Here is a 23,104-nt window from a genome sequence, read left to right as displayed (position 1 = left end):
GTTCTAACAAGGGAAAAAGGGAACATTTTTAGAAAGGAGTCTGGAGCTCTTTGACCAGCAAACAGTTTACTGATACCAGCTTCTACACAACGAGACTGCTGAGAAAAATCATCAGAATGGGCAAGGACTTTCCTCATTTTCTGGGCATATTATGAAATGATCTTGCAGGGAGGTGAGCTATCAGAACTCTTCGCTCCTCTGTAGAAAAGGTAAACAGAGGGGTGACCCTTGGCAGGGAGGGTACAGGTCTCATTTTTAACTGGTAGTAGTCTCAAATACAGAGTGTAAAACTGACACTGATCAGTTTGGGTCTGTTCTTTTTCTTCATATTTCAGCTCTTTGATATAACAATTCCCACTATAATCTGTCTTGGATGTTGACAATCATTGAACTGGGGAACACCTAGCTTAGGACTCATCTGCATTAAGAACAACTTGTCTCTTGTTCAGGCCCTGGCAGAGGGGATAAGGGGGCATCAAGAAACAAACATGACATGAAGAAAAAGGCAGTCCTGAAATAAGAAATTAATCTCATGTTCCTGTGGATTTCCAAGGGAAAAAAACACGAGGGAAAAACAGGATGTAGTCAGAGAACAAGAGGACAGCTAACCTTTCACTGTGACTTTGGTGCTACAGCTGGCCTTGCCGGCAGGGTTGTGAGCTTCACAGATGTAGTCACCACTCTCATCAGTACTGAGATGATTCATTTCAAGCACGGCCACAGAGTCGATGAATGATGTCCGGAATTTTTCACTGGCAACAATTTCATGGTCATTTCTGAACCACACTACTTTAATCTCTGGAGATCCACTTACTTTGCACTCAAGCCGGGCTGAGTCACCCTGTTTGACTACTTTTTCTGCCTCTGGCTTCTTAGCAAACCTGGGTGGTTCTAAAAAACCAGAAAAGTGGGGTCAGGAAGGTCTGAATTAATACTGGGAAAAAAAAGAGGAGAGAAAAGAGCCAAACAACTGTGGGTTCCAAACACAGGGTAGGAAATTCACTTGGCAGTGTATCAAAGATCACTGAGGTGGGCTTGGCAAAAAGGAAAGAAAAGAAATAGAAGAAAAGACTGCAACACAACAAGAAAGAGTGCACACCTGTTACCATCAATGTTGTAGTGCAAGAGTCACTGCCAACGTCATTTGAAACGTGGCAAGTGTAGTGCCCACTCCTAGAAGTATCCACTGAATAGAGGGTTAAGAACCCAGTTGACCCTTCAATCCCGATGAAACAAGTTGGACCAGATACAAGTTCTAAGTCTTCTTTGAACCACTTTACTGTAAAGGGTGGTGTTCCTTTTAGTGTGGCCTTAAACTCCACTGTGGAATCTGGAATGGCTTGCTGGCTTTCAGGTTTTACTAAGAAGCTTGGTGGCTCTGCAGTTTTTAAGAAAAAGAAATATTCAGTTACATCAAAGATGTCTAAGAATGAAGAAAATTAGTGAGGTTAGCACAGAGACCAATTTTTCAGCATTAGTATTAAGAGGTATGAGAGTGTTATGTTAGCATAAGATTTAAGGTATTTTCCCAGCATCTATCACAAATAAGAAGAAGTAGTAAAAGATTTTCAAACCTTTCACAGTCAGAACAGCACTGCAAGAATCGTTCCCGGCAACATTAGAGACACTACATGTGTAATTTGCACTGTCTTCCAGCTCTAGATTAGCAATCTCGAGTGACACAGTGTTCTCATGGCACAGACTTCTATATTTTGCACTGTCAGTTATCTCTTTCCCATCCTTAAACCATTTTGCAGTAATGGGGAGTGACCCAGAAACTTTGCACTCCATTTGGATAGAAGATCCCAGAACGCTATCCTTTTTGGTTAGCTTTTTGATAAATGCAGGAGGAATTGATTGATCTGCCAACACAAAAAATGGCAAAAACACACTGGTTACCTTCTTGCCTCTCTCTCACAAACAGACTTTTTTTTTTTTTCCCATTCCTTCCCTGCTGGATTGGCGAATTTGCCAAATGACAATACAAACCTAGCACAGTCAGAACAGCTTCACAGGTGCTACTTCCAAAGTCATTTTCAACCTTAAAACTGTATGTACCACTATCCTCCTTTGATACAGGTTCAATCCTGAAACTGGCCACATTGTTTTCAAAGCTCATTGTGTAGTATCTACTGGGCAGGAGCTGTTTGCCGTCTTTGTACCATCTTATTCGGAGCTCTGGTGTCCCAGCCACAGTACACTCCAAAGTCACAGGGTCTCTTTCAGTGACTTTAAATGATTTAGCCTTTTCTATGATCCGTGCAGGCTCTGAGGTATAAAGTGTATAAAAATGGCAGTTAGTTACACAGATAGAGGACTGACTTTCCAAGTACTCATCAAGGATGAGCTTGAAGGGTTACATCTTGTACACACCTTGTACAAAAAGCAAAGCAAAGCACTTCTCCAAGCCAGACTCATTCTTTGCCTGGCAAGTGTATCTCCCTCTGTGGCTGAGATCAACATTGGTAAGTTCCAGTGTGGCCACGCCGCTCTCAAAGGTAACATGGTGGTGCTCATCGTCTTCTAGTATTTTCTCATCTTTTATCCATGACACAGATAAGGGTTGAGCACCTGCTATGACGCACTGGAAGAATGCAGTACCTTTCAAAATGCTAGTGACGTTCTCCAGCTTCTTGACAAAGGATGGCGGTTCTGTGGTGTGAGGTTTTGTTTGTTGTTTGGAAGAGAAGTCATGGAAAGGGAAGAGGGAAAAGAGAGACCATATAGAGTCATTCTGGTCACTACAGTTTAGCTACGGGATGTAATGTTTGGGGTATGCTTCCTAGAGGACTGACCTTTCAAGCTGAGCCGTGTGCTGCAAGAACAGCTCCCACCTTCATTTGATATAATACACTGATATTCACCAACATCTGAGACATCACAGTTAGTCACATTAAGAGTAAATATTGATTCTTTGGTGGAGATGGCATATTTCTTGCTGCTGAACATCTCTTTATTGTTCTTCAGCCACTTCACCTCAAATGGAGGAGTACCAATCACCTCACACTCGAGCGTGGCCTCCAAACCCTTCACTACCTCGGTGGGTCTCAACTCCCGAACAAATGTTGGAGGCTCTACAAAGAGGAATGAGGGGAAAGTAGATAGTAACCTTGAATGGTTTTGAGGGGAGAAGTAGTCTCCCCTGCTCCATCACCCCAGCTATGTGGCATAGCTGGATGATGACAAGATGTTCAAAACCAACCTTTTACTTTCAGCTCGACGCTGCAGCTCTCACTACCTGCATCATTGTGGGCTTCACAAACATAAATTCCACTATCTGACACTCTGGCTTGGGTGACTTTCAAAGTGGCTAAACCATCTATGAAGGTGATGCCGTACTTAGCTTGGTCAGTCACTTCGTTCCCATCCAGGTACCATGTGACGTGGATCTCTGGTGTGCCTACTACCTGGCACTCGAAAGTGGTGGACTGTCCTTCACGCAAAGCTACTACAGAAGTTGGCATCTGAATAAATCTGGGGGGCTCTAGAAGATGGACAGAAAAGGTGAGGTTTTATAATATTCAAGGTGGTTTAAAGAAATACAAAGGTTTCCTACCCCCTCCCCCCCAAATTGCATAGAAAAAACAGAACCACAAAGATGAGAAGAACATTGGGTTGCACACCTTTTACAAATAGAGCTGCTTTGCAAGTTGCAGTCCCCACATCATTGCTTATCTGACAAGTGTAGTTCCCGGTGTCAGATGTCCTAGCTAAGAAGAGCTCCAGTACACTAGACGTGTCATCCTTCCAGACAGATCGATTGGCTCCAGAGAGGAGCTCCTGGCTGTCTTTAAACCACTTTATCTGCAGAGGAGTAGAGCCTTTCACCAGTGCTTTGAACTGAACCCTAGCATTGGGCACAACCTCTTGGGACTGGGGTTTTTCCACAAAATATGGTGGTTCTATAACATGTAAAAAGGAAGAAAGAGGATTACTCTGAGACAGAGGAATTCCAAAATTATGAATGAGAGACTTAACACAAGACAAAGAAGGAGCTCAAACCTTTGACTGTTAAGAACCCACTGCATTGGTTGCTTCCTGCCTTATTTGTTGCTTCACAGGTGTAAGAGCCACTGTCTGTGCCTTCCAGTTTATTGATTTCTAGAAATGCAGTATTATCATGGAAAGAGTATTTGTGCTTTTCACTTGCTGTTATTTCTTGGCCGTCCTTGTACCACTGGATACTTATAGGATGTGAACCAGACACTATGCACTCCAGGTGGACAAAAGACCCCTTAATGCTGTCCATTTTCTTGAGCTTTTTGGTGAATTTAGGTGGTATAATGAGATCTATCCAAGACAGAGTAAAAATACAAAATATGACATTTAACCTTGATTGTGGCAGATGTCAGCTCAGGAGAAAAGATTTTGTATGTAAAAACAATGATAAAAGAGAGCCCGTACACACCTAGGACGTTAATGCTGGCAGAACAGCTGCTGCTCCCAACGTCATTGTGAACCTCAAAAATGTATTCCCCACTGTCTTTCTTTTCTGCATGAAGCACCTTTAGGACTGAGACAGTATCTGTAACACTGATCTTATATTTTGGGCCTAGCATCAGTTCCTTGCCATCTTTGAACCATTTGGCTGTAATATCTTTCGTTCCCGAAAATTTACACTGCAAGGTTGCTGGGTCTCCCTCAGTCACATCTATTGACACGGCCTTGTCCACAATTGTAGCAGGTTCTGTTGTAAACAAGGAGATAGAGTGTTAAGGGCATCTGTAAAAAATCACAAGGGAACCGTCTGAGATCACTGCAAGCCCTCAGGGTAGGACCAACCTTTGACAGTCAGCAGAGCAGAACACCTCTGAATTCCCGCCTCATTTTTAGCCTGACAGAAATATTTCCCATCATGTTTCAGTTCAATAGACCTCACCAGAAGAGTGGCAACATTGTTCACAAAGGTCATTTTGATATTGTTGTCTTCAATCACTTCATCATTGTCTTTCAGCCAGGACACAGTGATGGGCAAGGAGCCTTTAATAGCAGCCTGAAACACGACTGTGCCCCCTCGAAGGGAACTAATGTTTTCTATCCTCTTCAAGAACTGTGGGGGCTCTGGCAGGAAGAAAGTGGCTATGTAAGTATGGGTCTGCATGACTGCATGACAGTGTGGCATGGAAACCACACTGGGATAAGAGCATGCTAGTGGCATTCTGCACCTTGCACTAACCTTTCAGTGTGACCTCCGAACTGCAGAGGCAGCTCCCAACATCGTTTGTTACTCTACACTGATACTCGCCAACATCAGAAGCATCAAACCTGAAAACGTGGAGGCTGATCAAAGATTTCTCAATACTTATTCTGTGCTTCTTACTGCTCCGCACGGGTTTATCATCTTTCACCCAAAACACTTCAAAGGGAGGTGTGCCAAGCACCTCACACTCCAAAACCACATCAGAATCCTTCAAGACTTCCATGGATTGAAACTCCTTGCTAAAAGAAGGTGACTCTACAGTGCAAAAGAGAGAGTGCAGTTTGTATTAATCATACTTTGGAAGCCTATAAAACTGCACTGAGTTTAAAGAGACTAGCTGGGTGGCTGGATGTTACACACACCTTTGATTGTAACAACACTACTGCAAATATCTTTTCCAGCATCATTTTTGGCCTCGCAAATGTATTCCCCGCTGTCTTCAGTCTCAACCTCTGTAAGATGGAGTATTGCCAAGGATTTTGCAAAAGACATCCTGTATTTGTTACTCTCTTTTAGCTCTCTATCATCCTTGAACCACGTGATTTTAATCTCAGGAGTGCCAGTGACTTCACAGGTCAACTCAGCATATCCACCTTTCTTTACCAGATGTGTTGGCTCTAGCTTCTCCTTGAAGGCAGCAGGTTCTGTGGATTTAAGAAGAGTGTTCAGGACAAAGAAGGCAAGAAAGAGTGCCACTGGGTCAATCCAGCAGCTGAAAGTTTAAAAGAGAGTAAGAATGCAAACCTTTTACAAACAAATTTGCACTGCATGTTACTGAACCAGCTATATTGGAAACTTTGCAGGTGTATTTTCCTGAGTCTGTTGGTTTGACCGCGTAAAGCTCCAAGTAGCTAGCTAATGCTTCTGTCATAATGTAGCAGGCTCCTCCTGTCACCAGCTCAGTATCATCTTTAAACCATTTCACTGTCAGTGGTGTTGTGCCTTTAAATGTGCCTTTGAAACGTACAGTTGATGCAGGCAGTACATCTTGGGACTCTGGTTCTACAGTGAAGCTAGGTGGCTCTAGATTGTGTTTAAAGGAAAAAATTGTCAAGAGTAAGACACATGGCCTGCACTTTGGGAAAGAAAAGTATTATCACATGAAAAGTAAAACTCCAAGAAATGTGAAACAAATTGCCAAACCTTTTATAAACAAAGTGCTACTGCTGTCTTTGCTACCAGCAGAGTTTGTGGCTCTGCAAATGTAGACCCCAGCATCACTTGCATCTAGGTGTTTTATTTCCAGAGATGCAGAGCCTTCTGCAAAGTGTACTGTATATTTGGCACTTGAAGTGATCTCAGTGTCCTGCTTAAACCAAGAGGCAGTCATTGGAAGAGAGCCTGAAATTTTGCAGTCTAGGCGGCATGAGGTGCTAATGATGCTGTCAATATTCTTCAGTGGTTTAGTAAAGAAGGGAGGGAGAGTGCGATCTGTTGAGAGTGAAAAAGATGAAAGAAATCAACACATGAGCAAAACAGGCATGCAGTTCTGCTTCTGGCTCTGTTGGGCTCAGAGCAGAGTAGCAGGGCTCTTTGCAAAGAGTCAGTACCAACCTAGCACGGTGAAGCTGGTAGTACAAGAGCTGATGCCCACATCATTGGATATCTCAAAGGTGTACTCGCCACTGTCCTGCATTTCAGTGGCATAAAACTTGAGCTGGGCAATGTTATTTTTAAAGCTGATCCTATATTTTTTGCTGGCAGGTAGTGGCCTTCCATCTTTGAACCATTTGGTTTTTAGTTCTGGAGTGCCTGTGACAGTGTACTCCAAAATGGCTGGTTCCCCTGCTGTTACCTGGATCATTTCGGATTTTTCAATTATTTTGGCAGGTTCTACAACAGAATTAAACAATTGGTGTTAAGGACAAAAGGAAATTGCTCTTCCTCTCAGGTGGGAGACAACGCAGGGATCACAGTACTACTCCACTGACCTTTCACTGCTAGTTCACCAAAGCAGGACTGACTTCCTGCATCATTCTCAGCCACACAGGTGTATTTGCCACCAGAGCTCAGCTGGACACCAGTAATTTGCAGTGTTGCTAGACCGTGTTCAAATGTCACTCTCACTTTGTTATCATCTTGAATAATGTCTTTGCCCTTCATCCACATCACAGAAATAGGCTCTGACCCTTTCACCACAGCCTGTAATGTAATACTATCTCCAGCCAGAGCTGTCACATTTTCGATTTTCTTAACAAAAGATGGTGGTTCTAGTTCAAAGAAAAGAGACAAGAAGAAATACTTATTTCTCATTTCACATCATCCCATGAAATCTGCTGCTTAAAGACAGTTTTATGAGACAGCATGTGCAGTACATGGCGCAATTCAGTGAAAAAGCAGGCAAGGAGAAGAGCTGCATTCCCCAGCTGGGAGCTAATGCATGGCCCTTTAAGCTCAATGTCCTTCAAATTCTCAGGTTTGACGCCAGATAAGAGTTAAGATATACACAGAATTTTAAGAGAAGAAGACACTCTCCCTCCCCACCCTCCCTAGCCACCCACAAATCCAAAGAAAAGATATTTTAAGAAATGAGAGGTTCTTGCCAATCCCTTCAGGAAGTGGAGTTTTCTCTCTCTCACTAACCTTTCAAGATGTATGTTGCACTGCATATGCACTTCCCAACTTCGTTAGCTATCACACATTCGTATTCACCGACATCCGCACTATTAAATGAGGACACCTCCAGAGAAATAACAGCTTTCTGAGAGGTCAACCTGTATTTTTTACTACTGCGAATCTGTTTCTTGTCTTTGTACCAGCTAATCTCAAATGGTCCAGTGCCAGCAACCTCACACTGAAGAACAGTATTTGTTCCCTTTACTACTTCTGCTGGTTCAAGTGTTCGGATGAAAGACGGAGGCTCTATAAAAGCAGCAAGAAAGAATTAGTCACCCATGCAAAAAAAAAGGAAGGGAAGATTTTTCTCTGGAATGGACTGGCAGCAGCAAGAAGAACAGACCTTTGACGACTACTTCGGTGGTGCAGCTGTCACTTCCAACCTCATTTACAGCTTCACATGAGTAGCTCCCACTGTCATCAACTTTCATCTCCAAAATATCTAACACAGCCACAGAATTGACAAAGGACATCCTGTGTGTGTTGCTTTCACGGATTTCCTTATTGTTCTTAAACCAAGTAACCTGGATTTCAGGAGACCCTTTGATTTTGCATTGAAGGCGCGCAGAGTCACCTGGGGTCAGTAAATAAGACGGATCGACCTTCTTCACAAAGGATGGTGGTTCTAAAAATGGGAAGAAAAGAAAAAGGAAGAAAGGGGACAAAGGGGAAGAAAGGGGAGGAAAGTGGAAAAGGAAAAGAGAAAAAGGAAAGAAGGGTGAAATACAAAGCTTTGAAAGATTGGTTCCTAGCGCAAGAACAAAACATGACTTCAGAAAAGATCAGCATAATCTTTGCTGAGCTGCAGTTCTTGTGGTTTCTCTTGTCCTCTCCATCCACCTCTCCCCTGCATGCAGGAGCAATTCTTGGATCTGGCTGGTGAAAAAAATATTGAAGCAACACACAGAGCACCGGAAGGCAGCAGGGGAAAGGAGCAAGAGGTGAATGGACCTGATGGCAGGTCTGAGAAGAGTTCACAGCGTGATTTTACCTCAAGGAAGTTTTTTGCCTGCAAAAGAAGAAATGGGGAACCAAAGAAGAGCAAAGACAAAGGGGGCATAGGACTATCTTACCTCTGACTGTGACACTGGCAGAAGAGGAGCTGCTTCCTGCCTCGTTTGAGGCGATGCACACATAATGGCCTGAATCCTTGAGCTTAGCCAGAGGAATCTCAAGTGAGGCTATTTTGTCTTCAAAGTAAATCTTATAATCTTTGCCTGGAGGGATTTTGTTTCCATCCTTTGTCCACCCTACTGTTACTTTCCTGTCTTCATCTACCTGACATTCAAGACGTATTTTTTTATTGACTGCTGACTGCACTGACTGCAAAACTTTAATAAAGTGGGGCTTGTCTATAATGACCATTTCAGCCTGGCAAATGTCAGCCCCAAACTTGTTGGAAGCTTTGCAAGTGTAAACCCCTCTGTCACTGGTGGTGAGAAGGGAAATTTCTAACACATGTTTATTTTCCACTTTGGAGATCTTGTGGTGGTCCGAAGGTGAAATGGTCATGCCATCTTTCTGCCAGACGATGTCGATGACTGGAGTGCCCGAAACAGTACACAGGAACTTGGCACTTTTACCCACAAAAGTAGTGATAGATTCAGGTCTGGTAAGAAATGTTGGTGGAAATGCTTCTGCAAAACAAAGGGGTTCAATGTTATCCAGAGGTGAGGACCAGAGCTTATGTTTTTTCTCCACATTTGCCAGGGACAGAGAGCAAGAGGGGCCAGTTTGTCACTGAACACCCTTAAGCAAAAGAAGCCAGCAGTGAAGGAGATAAGAGGTGTTAAAAATGATGAATTTTTGGCTTTTGGTTTTCTACTTGGGTCTGTATATTGCTCCAGAGCTTGAAGACATTTTGAATCTCTGGAGCAATGTGCAAACTAAAGGAAAATAAACCAAAAGCCAAAACTTCCTCCCCCAAGACTGACATGTTTGCGCACCGTTCCCTCAAGATGGACAAGTTTGCATGCATTTCACAGTTTGTGCATCTTTCTTTAGTCTCTAGCATCTGGCATTTAGCAAAGACCACATAAAGACTCCTTCCACAAAGAAAAAAGTCAGGATAAAAAAATCACCGTACACTAAAAGTCCAAAAAAAGGTGTTTGTTTTTTTTTTTTTTTCCTAAGAAAAAAAAAGATAATTGTATAGCTCTCAATAGACAAAAAAGTTTGCACATTGAAAGAGCTTTAAATGCTCTTTTGTTTGTTTAAGAAGATCTATTTCCCCAATCACACAGAGTTCCCCTCTGGCCATGGTACACAGATGTTCAGGTACTCATGGCTGCATAGCCTGCCTCACAAGTATAGCTGCAGGATGAACATAGGGTGGTAGGAAAATCGCACAGTGATTATTACACCAAAGAAATCAGATTTAAAAGTGTATGTTTTCTCGTTGTCTGGAAGTTAAATGAACCTTCTTCAAGAATGTATTCACAAACCAATGCCATTCTGTTGACCATCTAGTTCCTCCCGCTCTCTTTTTCCCCCTTCTTTCTTCCCTTCTGAAACTTTTTACACTGATTCCCTTTTCTAGGTACAGAAAGCACCTAAAAGCAGCATTCACAAAAATTATTCCTTCTCTATGCTTGTGCCTGCCAAAATTAGGTATGGATTATGTATAACAATGGCAATCAAGAGCCCTGCCATAAGCATTTGTAAGTATAGTAGTGAAAGCATTACAATATACCAAGATATTTTATGGAGAAGGAGAAGTGCTTGGAAGTCTGTACTTACCAGTTACTGTTAAAAGGGCTGTAGAGCTTACACTGCCATGCTGGTTGGAAGCCTTACAGCTATACTCTCCATAGTCAACAACCTGAGGCCTTGGGATCTCCAATGTCGAGAGGTAGTTGGAGGTGCGAATGGAGTATTTGTCCCCATCATATATCTCTCTGCCGGCTTTGTACCACTGGAACCTGACATTGGGAGCAGTCTCTACCTCACAGGTAAACTTGGCCACATGATTTACAGCCACCTCCAGAGATTCAAGCCTTCTCCTCAGGATCGGTGCAACTGAAATCAGAAGCAGAGAGTAAGTCAAAGCCTTGCCTGCTGACATTCTGGAAAGTAACAATGAAGGGAATGACTGAAAAAAAAAAAAAGTGATTTACTTGCAATCCACATAAAGTGACTGTAAAAGAAAAAAATATCTGTAAGAAATGAAAGCAGTTCCAGGCTCAGTGGACAGAGAGCGTTACGGTGCATAATGACATCAGGAAACACAGTGGTGATACTGGAAAAACAATGTGCAATAGCAATGCACAATAACAATGTGGTACAAACATATACCACACTATTCTGGAGCTGTAAGAAATTATGGTGTGAATGAGAAATTGTGCTAAAACTGTACAATGACTCTAAAGAGTGAAAGAGGGTGCAGCAGTGAGAAAAGTGGGAAGAGCAGGTCCACCTCATAGACAACAATGGGAAGAAGTGGTCGGGACTGAGATACAGCATGTCCTGACTGTGCTTGTGTGATGGGAACAGGAAGCAACAAAGTTTGTGATCAAAGACTGGGGTGAGGGAAGTGAGAGACTTTTCAATGTGGTAAAAGGAGGCCATAAATCCAAAGAGAAAGGGGGCCCTCTGATTAGTGACATGATGGTATTAATATTGTATCATCTGTATCCAAAGATACAGACACATAGTACGGCAGTTTCATTAGTAGAGCAGTGTATTAGAAGGCAGTATTTCAACTCCATAATCCAACCTCTTTTAACAACCGTGACTTTTGCTGCTGTTGCTCTTTTTCCACCTTGATTCAGCGCCTCACAGGTGTACTCTCCTTGGTGAATCTCCCCATGCACTTTGCTTATTACTAGTGTGTACGTGTCCTGATCTTGCAAACACTTGAATTTGTTGCCTGAAGACACCAGTTTACCCTCAAAGTACCAGTTCACCTCTCTGACATTTGTTATGACAGACACGAGACTGACACTCTCCCCTTCTTCCACAACAATGTCGACCAGTTTGCTGTGTATGATGGGATAACTCTCTTTGCCCAGCTCATCCTCTAGCTTCCCAGCTCTAGTTTCCAGACCCTCTCTGCCCTCTTCCTCACATATTTCTTCCCTTTTCTCCTTCCTTTTCAGTATTTCTGTGGGTGTCTCAATGGGAACACCTGTGGAGGCCACATCAGCAGTGGCTGCAGCTGTGCCCACATCCTTGATTTGACCATGCCCAGTCACAGCGTTGATTACTTGTGCAGACAAAGGTTGCTCCAGGGGTATTTCTGCCTCCACAGTCCTCTCAGCCTGCTGGGGCTTGAGCTCAGAGGTATCATCACAGGATTTTCCTGAGAGAAGTGGTCTGGGATGGACTGGCAATGCTTTGGATTTTTCATCTGTCAAGAGATGTTTTTCTTCACAAATAAGAGAATAGAAAGCCTCCTTCAAGACCGTTTTCTGGTCAGCTGCCTGAATGCTGACTTCTCCCAAGGTGACTGGGATTTCTATGGGACAGAGTCCTCCTGTTGTCACAACATAGGTGCATAGGGTGTGTTTATGTTCCTTGGTGATGTTTATTGTCTGTACTTCAATGTTTTCTTTATCAGCCAACCATTCTGAAAACAAGAGGTTTTGCTCACTTACCACTGCAGCTTTCAGTGCATTTCTAATTTGAGACTTTATGTCTAAGCTGCAGCTCTTGGGAACCTGAGCAGTGAGCTGGCTCTCTTTGTTGAGTACTTGGCTTGGCTGGAGCTGGTGAGTGTACATTGTTTCATGGGGTTGTCTCCCTGCTCTTGGACACTGCCTAAGTGGGCTGGCAAGATCAAGGACATGTTCCTCCTCCAGGGGGTGATTTTCTTCTAGCAGCAAGGGAAATCTCATAGCCTGTCCCTCATGGATTCTTGCAGCAAAACCTTCCTCTGCTGCTTCCAGGGAAGAAATGTTCTCCAGGGGGACAGCTTGGCCCCCGCTAAAGGCCAATTCAGAGGGAAATCTGGGTTCAGCCTTCAGCTCACTTTGCATTGCCTGGAAGCCCTCAAGGACCTGGATGTGGTCAGCATCTATGGCATGGCTCTCAGTGGTGCTTGACACCTGTAGAAGGGCTTGGGAAGCCTCTGTCTTCAGAGCAGCCATTTGCTCTGCCGCCTTGGAGATGACTTGCTCTTTGGGCAAGAGTATCTGTGCAGCTACAGTCCCAAGGCAGCCCGGCAGCTGTGTTTCCATTGCTGCTACAGGCATGACACCCTGGGGGCCAGCAGGGAGGGTTTGCAGTGGCTCTGCCAGAAACCTGCTGCTCTTTTGTGTTGTGGCCACCTGGGTGAGCGTCTCTTCAACACTCTGTGCAGCCAGGCAGGCCAGTGGCAGGCCAGGCAAGATGTCCTCCCTGGGCAGCACATGCTCTACCTGGTTCATCTGGAGCTGAAGGAGGGCCAGGGGCTCCCTAACGGCCTCAAGGCTGAGTGCTCCTTCCATGGCAGGAAGCTCACCAGCCTCCTCGTAGGACAGGGGGCTTTGGTCCTCTGCCACCGCAGAGTGCTGCAAGGCTGGGCTCTGCCTGCACACAGCATGCTCCTCGGGCAGCACAAGGAGCTCAGCAGAGCATGTGGCCTCGCCCAGGGTGCTCACTGCCCTGCACGTGTAGAGCCCAGTGTCCTCCTCCATGCACTCCCGCACTGTCAGGGAGCCCGAGCCATCAGGGTGGTGAACAACAGAGTGACGCGCATCGGAGAAGAGCTGCTCACACCCCTTGAACCACTGCACATCAGGGCTTGGCTCCCCAGCCACGGTGTACTCAAAGGTTGCGGTGAAGCCTGGTGCACACTGCACACTGTCTGGCTCCCTGGCAAAGCAAGGGACCCCTGGTATCCGCTGCCGCACGTGGAGGTGGGCGCTACATGTGGTCTCACCATGTACATTGCTGGCCACACACGTGTACTCACCCTCATCCTGCACACCCACATATGGGAGGATGAGGCTGTGGTCATTTCCAGCAAAAACTAACTTACAGTCCATGGATGGGGTTAGCTTCATACTGTTGAAAAACCACTGGATTTTGGGTGTGGGGCTGCCGGTAACAGTAACAGAGAGCCTAGCTACATCTCCCTGCCAGACTTCAACATTTGAGACCTGTTTGAGGAAAGCAGGGGCTTTGCCCCCCTCCTCCATTTTCATCTTTGCTTTGCTGGAGTAAACTGGTTTTTCAGGCTCAAATGCAAGTGTTTTCTCTCTATCAGGCAACTGAAGGCTGCTGCTGTAGCCTTCACTTCTTTCTTCCTCAGAAGACACAATGAGAGAGCTAGCGATGTCTGTATGGAAAAAAATTGTTTAGTTTTACTAGAATGTTTAAGAGAACACTTGTAGATAGCAATAAATAGTGTTAGTGCAACTATTTTTGTATATCTGGAGGCTTTCTCAATACTATACAGCAGTTAACAATGAACATGAGGTGCTCTTGCTGTCAAATACACACCTGCCAAAACCAGCAAGACATGCTGTGCTGTCAGGTTACATATGAACTTCCCATCTGGATGAACATGGGTGTCTCTTTAAACCTGACATCACAGTATGGGTTAGGCATACCCCCAGGGTGTACAGTGCAAGTAACAGTCAAGCAACATTGGTGCATTTCACAAATATAATTAAAGTGGAATGTGCCATATATATTTGTATGTAGACTCATAAACAAGTACAGCAAGGCAGTGCTAAGACCCTGGTTTAATTCAAAACACCAAGAAAAAGCAGAATGCCAGAATTAGGATTAGAAAAATAACACAAACTTTTCAGCACAAAACCTTTCTTTTGCTGCAGTTAGTTCATCTCTTTCAACTCTGTCTTTTGTCTAACACACTAAGATATTACCTCTCCCTTACCAGCTTTTGTCATTAGACCCTTATGCTTTCAACACCATTATTAGTAAAATCACAAGTTTGCACCCTTATTTAATGTCATTGATTTAAATCTCTGCTTTTAAACTCCTCCCTGTCACAATGTTGCATACTAAACCTCCCACAATACCAGACAAAAAGAGGACAGAGCACTTCAAGGTTTTTCTTTTTCTTGCCTTTGTGAATTTAGACATTTATGTATTGGACCACTTTGTTCTAATGGTGGTTTAAAAATGAGAGGAAGCAGATGTCAAGAACATGTCATTCTCTGCAGACACTTTACACTAGAAACATCAGCGAAATCTGAGACTTCCAGGAACAGAACAAGCCATCCATGAAAAGCACGGCGCAAAGAAAACTTTTGGAAATCAAATCCTGTTGTCCTCACTGAGTCAAGTTTGCTCAGTTAAGGCCCACAGTATTTGATGCTTGAAAGATATGAGAGTTGTTACAAAAGAACAAAAGAAGTGTGAGTGGATAAATGTCTCCAGGCACTCTAATGGAGAACCTTGATAAGTCTTTCAATTACAGTGTCTTAAATTCCAAAGCTTATTGTGAGATAATAATTTTTGCTGTACTCCAATAACAACTATAAAGAAGAACAGAATATGCCATACCTAATTCTTTCTCATTGGTTTTAGCAATTACTAATCTTGCCACAAATACCGTAATATACATGACAGCACAATGCATACAGTGATTAACTGCAGAGAAGAGATGCTTAGGTAAAAAAAAATTACATCAGTCCTTCAGTATTACCTACCAGCCTTGTTAAAACAGTAGGGCCGTTTCCCCAGAAATACAATGTGCTAGTGAATTTGAGAATGGGTGGCAGAATTGGGCCCATAATAAAGTATAAAAATTACAGAATGGAACCTATGCTAACACACATGAGAATGCTCTATATACAGGAGTGTGGCAAAAATTAATGCACTTTTGTGTGTTCCTGGATATTTACAACAGAAAAACTATACAGATACTTTTTCATATTTTAACTATGTCTGTGAAATGAATAAAGTACAAGAAGCGACGGACTTAAATCATTTACATATTTATTTCACAAATTAACCATACATGTTAACATCCAATACACATTGATGACAAAAATGATTCATCTTTTTTTTTTAGGATGTTTGATTTGTAGAAATGAAGACAACATTAAACCTGACAATGAAAATGTGAATTTTGTAATTCCTATGAAAGCACAAAATTTTGAAGAGAGATGGTCAATCATTGCTCTAACCTATACCAGTCGCCTCAGAGTAAGTTTATTCAAAACTAGAATTACTCCAGATTTATACCATTGTAGCTTAGGTGAGACCTTGTCTCTCCATAAGCACATGATAGTGCTCCTGTCTAATGTATGAAACTTAAAACAAGACTTCGAAACTTACACAAACTACAAACACTACTACACAGGTAGAGATAAAGATGCTTGGCCATATATTTCAGATGTGAACATGAACTTGGACCTGTTCGGCTTCTGGCTTCAAAAACAAGTTATGGGCCTGTTTCTACTAAAAAATTCAGCTCGTTTACGTGCAAATTAAACACATAGTAATTGCTTAGGACTTAACCAAAGGGCCTCTGACCTCTTTGGCTTTGGACCTAAAAGACCCCTCATGTCACATCTGACATATAACATCAGAGAATTCATGCCAACTTCCCTAGGGACCTCTGCTGTCTAATAAATCAGCTAGTGCTACACATCTACACAAGGAATGGATTAAGGACACATCATGAAGCAATTCTTTCCCAGCACAACGTTGGGTCAGATGCTCACGCTTCTCTTTCCTACCACCATTACCTATGAGAAATCACAATTATCTCTGCCTTTTAGCAATGTACAAATCTTAAATATTTATTATGGGGTCATGACTGGGAAGAAACTGAAGTGACACATTGCTATTAGCCTAACCACTCCAGCCATTTTCCCCAGGTACTGGGGGTCATTAGAACTTGCCATTCCTGACTTTAAGTTTATATCAGGCAACACAATTGAACAAAGTGAATGTTTTGATCAAAAATTACTATCCCAGGTGAGTGATGGGATAGTCTTAAAGGTTATTGAGTTTTTGAGGCATGCTGACCTCAGTGTGAGGACGCATCAAACTCAGAAATAAGAACATGCATGAACATAACTGAATATACTATAGGAAGAGTTCTTTTATGCTTAAAATCACCATCGCTCCTTAAAGCAGTTCGCAAGGCAACTGACAGCAATTTGTAAATAACTGGAAGAACCTCATGAACAGGTGATCACAGTAAAAATAATTTTTGCTTAGGGTTGTTGAACTCAAGGTTTCACTTTGGCATACAAGTAACTGGAAAGCTGGCACATGCTTTAGAGACTTATTTAGCTTCTGATAAACATTAATTAATGATTTTCATACTTTTAACATACTTTCTTAATCAATTTATCATTGTTTATGTAAGATGGATTTAGATTTGATTTAATTATGTCAGCTACTGCTGATTCCTCCTCCTAAATATTAGCATTATTTTAAATACAAAAATATATACTCACATTGAGAACATTAATGTAAAAATCTCTTCTGCTGAGAAAATGCCACAGATAACAATTGAATGTATTCTACTTATTTCTGGTCATCTTGACACATAGCAACTTAACAGTAACACTTAACTGTTACTAATTAAAAAAAAAGAAAAAAGGAATACGTAGAGATTTAATTCTAATGTGAAACAAGAATACTGCATAAAAATCTCTTACTTTGTTACTACTATGTTTTTTTTATGAATGACACTGGAATACAGGGACAAGCAAAATTGTTTTAATGAATTTACAGTTACATCTTTGATTTATTATGCTCCCTCTCCTTTCCCTTTAACTTCTAAAGATACAGTACAAAATATGTTTTCATGTTTATTACTTGGTAATAGAGAAAAAAAATCCTGTCCAGTCTCTACTAATGCAAAACTTTCATTTTCTTCCCAGTGTGTTGCTTTTCGTTGCAACAGCATAATTCCATTGACTTAAAAAAAAAGTCATTTAATTCCATGAGTCAGTAGAATGAGGCCCACGGATGTAAGAATTTTGCAGTGATAGAAACTGTAAACACAGGATTTGAATCACTGACTCACATGTTCTGACACAACATTGTGAGAAGGGGGAATATCAATTTAAGGAGTTCTTTCACAGAACTATATCCAAACCAAACAACAAGCGTAACTTAGTATTCCATACCTTTAGGTTACAAGAAAAAAGGTGGTTTTTACATTTTCAGGTGATTTATAGCCTACATAAAACAATAATGATTGCACTGTGTGCAATAATACAATTTAATACAAACAATAATGATTACACTGTCTGTAGACACACAGGAATATGTACACTATGTGAAAAAATTAGTCCTACATAAATAAGCGTCAATTAAAATATCTTTACAAGAATGAGTAAGGAGCTTGGAAGGAGCCTGAAATATACCTCAGTGCAGAAAGTGTGCACAAGACCTGTGCACAAGACCTATGCACAGCTTAAATTTCACTTAAATTCCCCAACGAAGGCAAGTTTAAGTGAGACAGAAATATGCCCATATAGAATGGTTTTCATCCCTAAGGAGATGAAAAACAATGCCCCTAAAATGAGTGCTGCATTTTTACCTGCAGTGACCAGCATAAAAACATTTAGTGTTTCAAAAGAGACTCTGAAATAAATTATGGAAATTTAGTATAATGTTAACACGGCACAAGTCTCAGCAGTTCCTGCCCTGTTAGTAGCTATACATTTGTACTGCCCACCGTCACTTTGCATCAAGTTTTCAATAGTAAGGCTATAAACCCCCCCCTGCTCTTCCTGCACACAGTACCTGTCCCCTTCCAACAACACCCCGTCCTTGTACCAGCAGACACTTGGGTGGGGGGAACCAGTCACGAGACACTGGAAGCATGCTGAGGCACCTACAAATGTACTGTAGTCAGAAATGAGCCTCAGAAATTTGGGAGGCGTGTCTGTGACCTGGAACTCAAAGCTGCAGCTCTCCGAGTCCTCTGTCCTAAACTCAACCCGTTCCTCTTGGGACGGCTCTGCAAACACACTAAAACTAATGTTGACACACTTCTCCCCTTCCACTTCCTGCTCTTGTTGATTCACTGCAAGCAGTTGGATCGCTTTCTCTGAGTTGTCTATGTGCGGCTCGAACTCAGACTCCAGCTCTATTTCTGACTGGTCACCCGGGTTCACAGTCTTACCCAAAAGCAAGTCACACTTCTGGGGCCTGTGTGGTTCACTGCCCATGACTGTCTCACTGCTCGCCTTAGCACTTGTTCCCTGCTGAGCCACGACTACGAGGGAGCCTTTGCACATTGCTTCTCCCAGCTTATTCATTGCCCGACAGTGATACCAGCCACCATCAGAAGGACCTACATTTTGGACCTTCAGACTGTGAAGTCCCTCCTTTTGACTCACAACATACTTCCCTGTGGCAGGTGTCACACAGATGTTGCCTCTGAACCACTGCACTACTGGGACAGGAGTACCTGTTACCACACACTCAAACACTGCCTCCAAGCCTTCTGTCACCTTGACATCTGCAAAGGGCACGGCAAAGCGGGGAGGCATTTCAGTTACTTGGAAATTGATTTTTACATCCTCATTCTCCTCTGTGGCCAAGCCTGCAGCTTGCTCCAACAAGGCAAGTGGAAGGACATCCAGGGAAACCACCATGCTCTTCTTATCTGGGCTAAACTCAGGACTGGTTATGATTTTGACCTGCTTCTCAAACTCCTTCACCTCATTTTCATCCAACTCCAGTTCCAGGAGGATTTCCTGTGGTGAAGGTGATCTTGAAGATGTGTTTTGCTCCAGGTCAAAGTGTATAACATGCTGGTGGGTGACAGGGGGTGGCAGTGCTAGTGACTGCCCATCTTCAGACAAAACTTCCACCTGCGCGATACTTTTAGCTTCCCCGACAATGTTCACTGCATGGCACAGATACTGTCCTCCATCAGCTTTCTGGACGTTAGTGACCTCCAGCAAGCATTTGTCCCCATGCTTCTCTATCCGCACTCTCTCATCCAGCTCCAACAGAGATTTATTATGATACCACTTCACCCCTGGCTTGGGCACACCCACCACCTCGGCCACAAAGCTCAGTGTGCTGCCCTCATACAGCCTCCTCCTGCTCAGTGCCTTGAGGAATGCAGGTGGCATCTCCCTGCCTGATGGCTCCAGGGCTTCACAAGGACCCCCCAGCCTGCAGCTGGTCTGGAGGCTGCTGCCTTCTCTCACAGAGAGGGAGCATGGCCAGGGCATCCATATACTCCCCAGTGGGTGTCCGGTAGCGCTCTGGTGGCGTGCTGTCCCCTGATGCAGAGCAGGGTCCCTCAAAGGGTGTGAAGTAGTGCTCCAAGGGTGTGTTGCATTTTGAACCCTCAGAGGGTGTGGAGTGCTCAAGTGGTGTGCTGTACACTGAGCCTTCAGATGGTGTGGAGTAGCACTCAGGTGGCGTGCTGTACCCTGAGCCCTCGGACGGTGTGGAGTAGTGCTCGGGTTGCGTGCTGTACCCTGAGCCCTCGGACGGTGTGGAGTAGTGCTCGGGTGGTGTGCTGTACCCTGAGCCTTCAGACGGTGTGGAGTAGCGCTCAGGCGGTGTGCTGTATCCTGAGCCCTCAGACGGTGTGGAGTAGCACTCAGGCGTGCTGAGCGGTGTGTGGTAGGATGCTGATGAAGCAGTTTCAAAGATCTCCACTGAGGAGGGAGGTGTGTAGAAGCGGTCTGAATCAGGTGACTCCTCTCCGCTCCCGCTCTCCAGCTCTATAGACATTTCCGACTCAGGAGAGAAGGGCCGGGCGAGTTCCTGCTGGTTGTTGTAATAGTTGTAAACCATGCTGAAGGTAACTTCCTCCACTTCCAGTGAAGTGATGGTCTCTCGCTGCTCCTTCTGAACTGTCCCTTTGAGATCTGGAGTTTCCTGCATCCCAGTTGACCTTAAATACTCAGCCAGGGACAAGTCAGGCTCCAGCTCTGAGGCTTGAACAGCACTGGGCTCTAGACCTGCAGAAACATCCTCCCACAGTCTTTCTCCATCCAGGCTATTCTCAGAGGCTTCCTCAGTGGGAGTCCTCTTCTTGCCCCAAGACTCCTTCTTTTGCTCCTTCTGTGCCACAGGATCATCCATTATGAAACCAAGTAAGAGTTGCCCAAAAGAGAAGCCTTTGGTTGTGTTTGGTTCCTGTTGGGTGTCCCTGAGCACCTCCTCAGGGGAATCTGTGCTTTCTATCTCACAGGTGGAGCTGCTCATTCCTCTCTCAAAGACCTTTTCTATCCCAGAACCTTCTTCCTCCTCAGCCTGATGTCCAGCCTGGGGTTTCTTTTCACGTGCAGCTTTTTTCAAGTCGATAATGAAGCTGTCACTCTGGGAGTCTGTGGTCTCCAGACTTTCCCCATTCTCCCACACATGTGTTTCCTGCACTTCTCTTTGGCAATCTGCTGTGGACTCCACCAGAAAACTATGAATTTGTCCCTCAGGTGAATCATCCCCACAGACACTCACCTCTGACTCATGAATTTCTTTAGCAGAAGATCCCTCTTCGGCAGATATCATGATGCTGCCAAGGTCCCCTTTAGGGATTTGCAGATCAGCCCTTCTGATTTTTCTTGACTGTGCCTCTTCTTGGGCACTGACCTCCTCCTGCTTCATCCTGTAGCTCTGACGCAGCTCCTCACTCAGAGACACTTCTTCCACAAGCACATCATGTTGGTGCACAGCGGGGATGAGCCCGGTCACTCCTACCTCCACACTCTCCAGAGCTGTGGGGGTTTGTGCCTGTTGTGTGTCCACAGTCTCTGCAGCTGGGAAAGGCTCCACAAATTTCTTCAGATCAAATGTGATATTGGTCTTATCAGTCTCAGATGGCAACAGCTGCTCTTTGAAATACACTTCTTTTAGGTGAACCTCAACTTCCTCAGTGAAATCCTGACCTGAGTTTTCTATGCCAGGAGTGAAGATTAGATCCAAAGAAGAGTTGCCTGCATCAGACTCTGTTTCTTGCAGCATTTGTCCATCATTGTGCATTTCCCAGGGTACAGCATCCCCAGCATCAATCATTTCTTCTTTACAAAGATGATCATCAACCTCAATGTCCTGTTCAATATCAGCTGATCTCTCTTGCTCCTTGGCCTGTTCCTCCTGCTGCTCTTCTGTACAGAAGTCATAAAAGCCAAATTGCTCCTTTGTGGGTGTACTTGCAATGTTGTCCTGCAGGTGGGGCACACTTGGCTCTTCTACAAGAGGGACATCAGGATACATTGCCTCCCAGGCAGGGGCATCGCTCTCCTCCATGTAAACACCACTCCCCTCTTGCACCACAGGTGATATAGGAATGAAAAATTGTGAATCCTCACACTCCCTTGCCAGAGCAGACTGCTCAGAGGCATGTGTTTGCCCTTTCACTTCCATAAATGGTGACTTCAAGACATCCCAGGACAGAGTATCTTTATGTGGTACCACCATGTCTCCTTCAGCCTCCAGCTCCTCTGAAAAGTGACCTGAGTCCTTGGCCACCAGTTCATGCTCCTCCCTGGACATGCTGGGGTGCAGCTCAGCAGCATCAATTCCAAAGCTATGTTCCTCGGAGACAGCTTTTCCCCTGTGCTGCCTCATCTCAGAAATACCATCTGTATCCCTCACACTTTCTTCTGTATAACCCGCTTCTTGCCTTGCATAAACTTCCATGATATCCAGCACCATTGTTTCCTCCACCTCACTTTCCCTAAAGTGAGGAGTTTTCTCACACTCCTTTTCCAACTGCTCATCAGGAGATGGAGACAGTCTCAGGAACGAGGGTAGGTGGGCTTCCTCTTCCTTGGAGCATGTGATCTGTTCCTCTTCGTCCTTCCCAAGTGTGCTGAGGCCTTGGAGGTGCAGAACATGGTCCATAGCAGGCAGTTCCTCAGTGCCTCCATCCTTGCTATACAACCTGGGTGCACTGGGCTGCACTGTCAGCTCAGAGGCAGTCTGCGCTGTTCCAGCCACATTCTTGGCCACACAACAATACAGCCCAGCATCTGCAACAGAGACCCCTTGGATGTGTAGGCAGTACCTGCCATTCTTGCCTTCCTCAAACCTCAGCTTCTCGCTGGCAGAGAGGCTCTGGCCATTCAGGGACCAAACCACAGCTGGTGGGGGCTGCCCAGACACAGCACACTCCAACACCACTGCCTCCCCTTCATGGCAATGAATGTGTGCTGGGGCTTCTGCCACAATTTGGGGTGGCTCATTTCCCATGTCAAAAGAAAACTTGAACTTGTGCTTTATGGTGGGAGCAGCCTGGTCTGGAAAGTGCCCCATGGTCTCTCTCATCTCTGTGTCTTGCTCTGGCGTTGGGGTGGGGGCAGTGATTTTGATTTCCACAGGCAGTGACAGCAAGTCTGAGTCTGGAACTGCACTTGGCAGTCCCTGCTCTGCTGCGAAGGCCAGGCCGACTTCTTC

At 44.2% G+C, this 23,104-nt stretch overlaps 1 protein-coding gene across 1 annotated transcript in view; it reads right to left on the bottom strand.

The window, feature by feature from the left end:
* TTN (titin) overlaps positions 1–23,104 on the bottom strand; it is a 246,273-nt gene that overhangs the window by 178,872 nt on the left and 44,297 nt on the right. Inside the window, 25 exon segments of the mRNA XM_009333163.1 lie at positions 77–79; positions 606–891; positions 1,100–1,378; positions 1,575–1,862; positions 1,990–2,268; positions 2,374–2,652; positions 2,796–3,074; positions 3,203–3,484; positions 3,624–3,902; positions 4,003–4,290; positions 4,409–4,687; positions 4,783–5,061; positions 5,177–5,455; positions 5,563–5,844; positions 5,945–6,223; positions 6,344–6,631; positions 6,755–7,033; positions 7,132–7,410; positions 7,784–8,062; positions 8,160–8,441; positions 8,890–9,453; positions 10,556–10,834; positions 11,532–14,075; positions 18,414–19,847; positions 19,903–22,987. Of these exon segments, the coding sequence (XP_009331438.1) occupies positions 77–79; positions 606–891; positions 1,100–1,378; positions 1,575–1,862; positions 1,990–2,268; positions 2,374–2,652; positions 2,796–3,074; positions 3,203–3,484; positions 3,624–3,902; positions 4,003–4,290; positions 4,409–4,687; positions 4,783–5,061; positions 5,177–5,455; positions 5,563–5,844; positions 5,945–6,223; positions 6,344–6,631; positions 6,755–7,033; positions 7,132–7,410; positions 7,784–8,062; positions 8,160–8,441; positions 8,890–9,453; positions 10,556–10,834; positions 11,532–14,075; positions 18,414–19,847; positions 19,903–22,987 (13,253 nt within the window).

This window comes from Pygoscelis adeliae, unplaced genomic scaffold (genome assembly GCF_000699105.1).
Source record: "Pygoscelis adeliae isolate BGI_AS28 unplaced genomic scaffold, ASM69910v1 Scaffold160, whole genome shotgun sequence".
Lineage (NCBI taxonomy): Eukaryota > Metazoa > Chordata > Aves > Sphenisciformes > Spheniscidae > Pygoscelis > Pygoscelis adeliae.
Note: the sequence above shows the minus strand (reverse complement) of the source record. Positions and strands in the feature narration are given on the sequence as shown.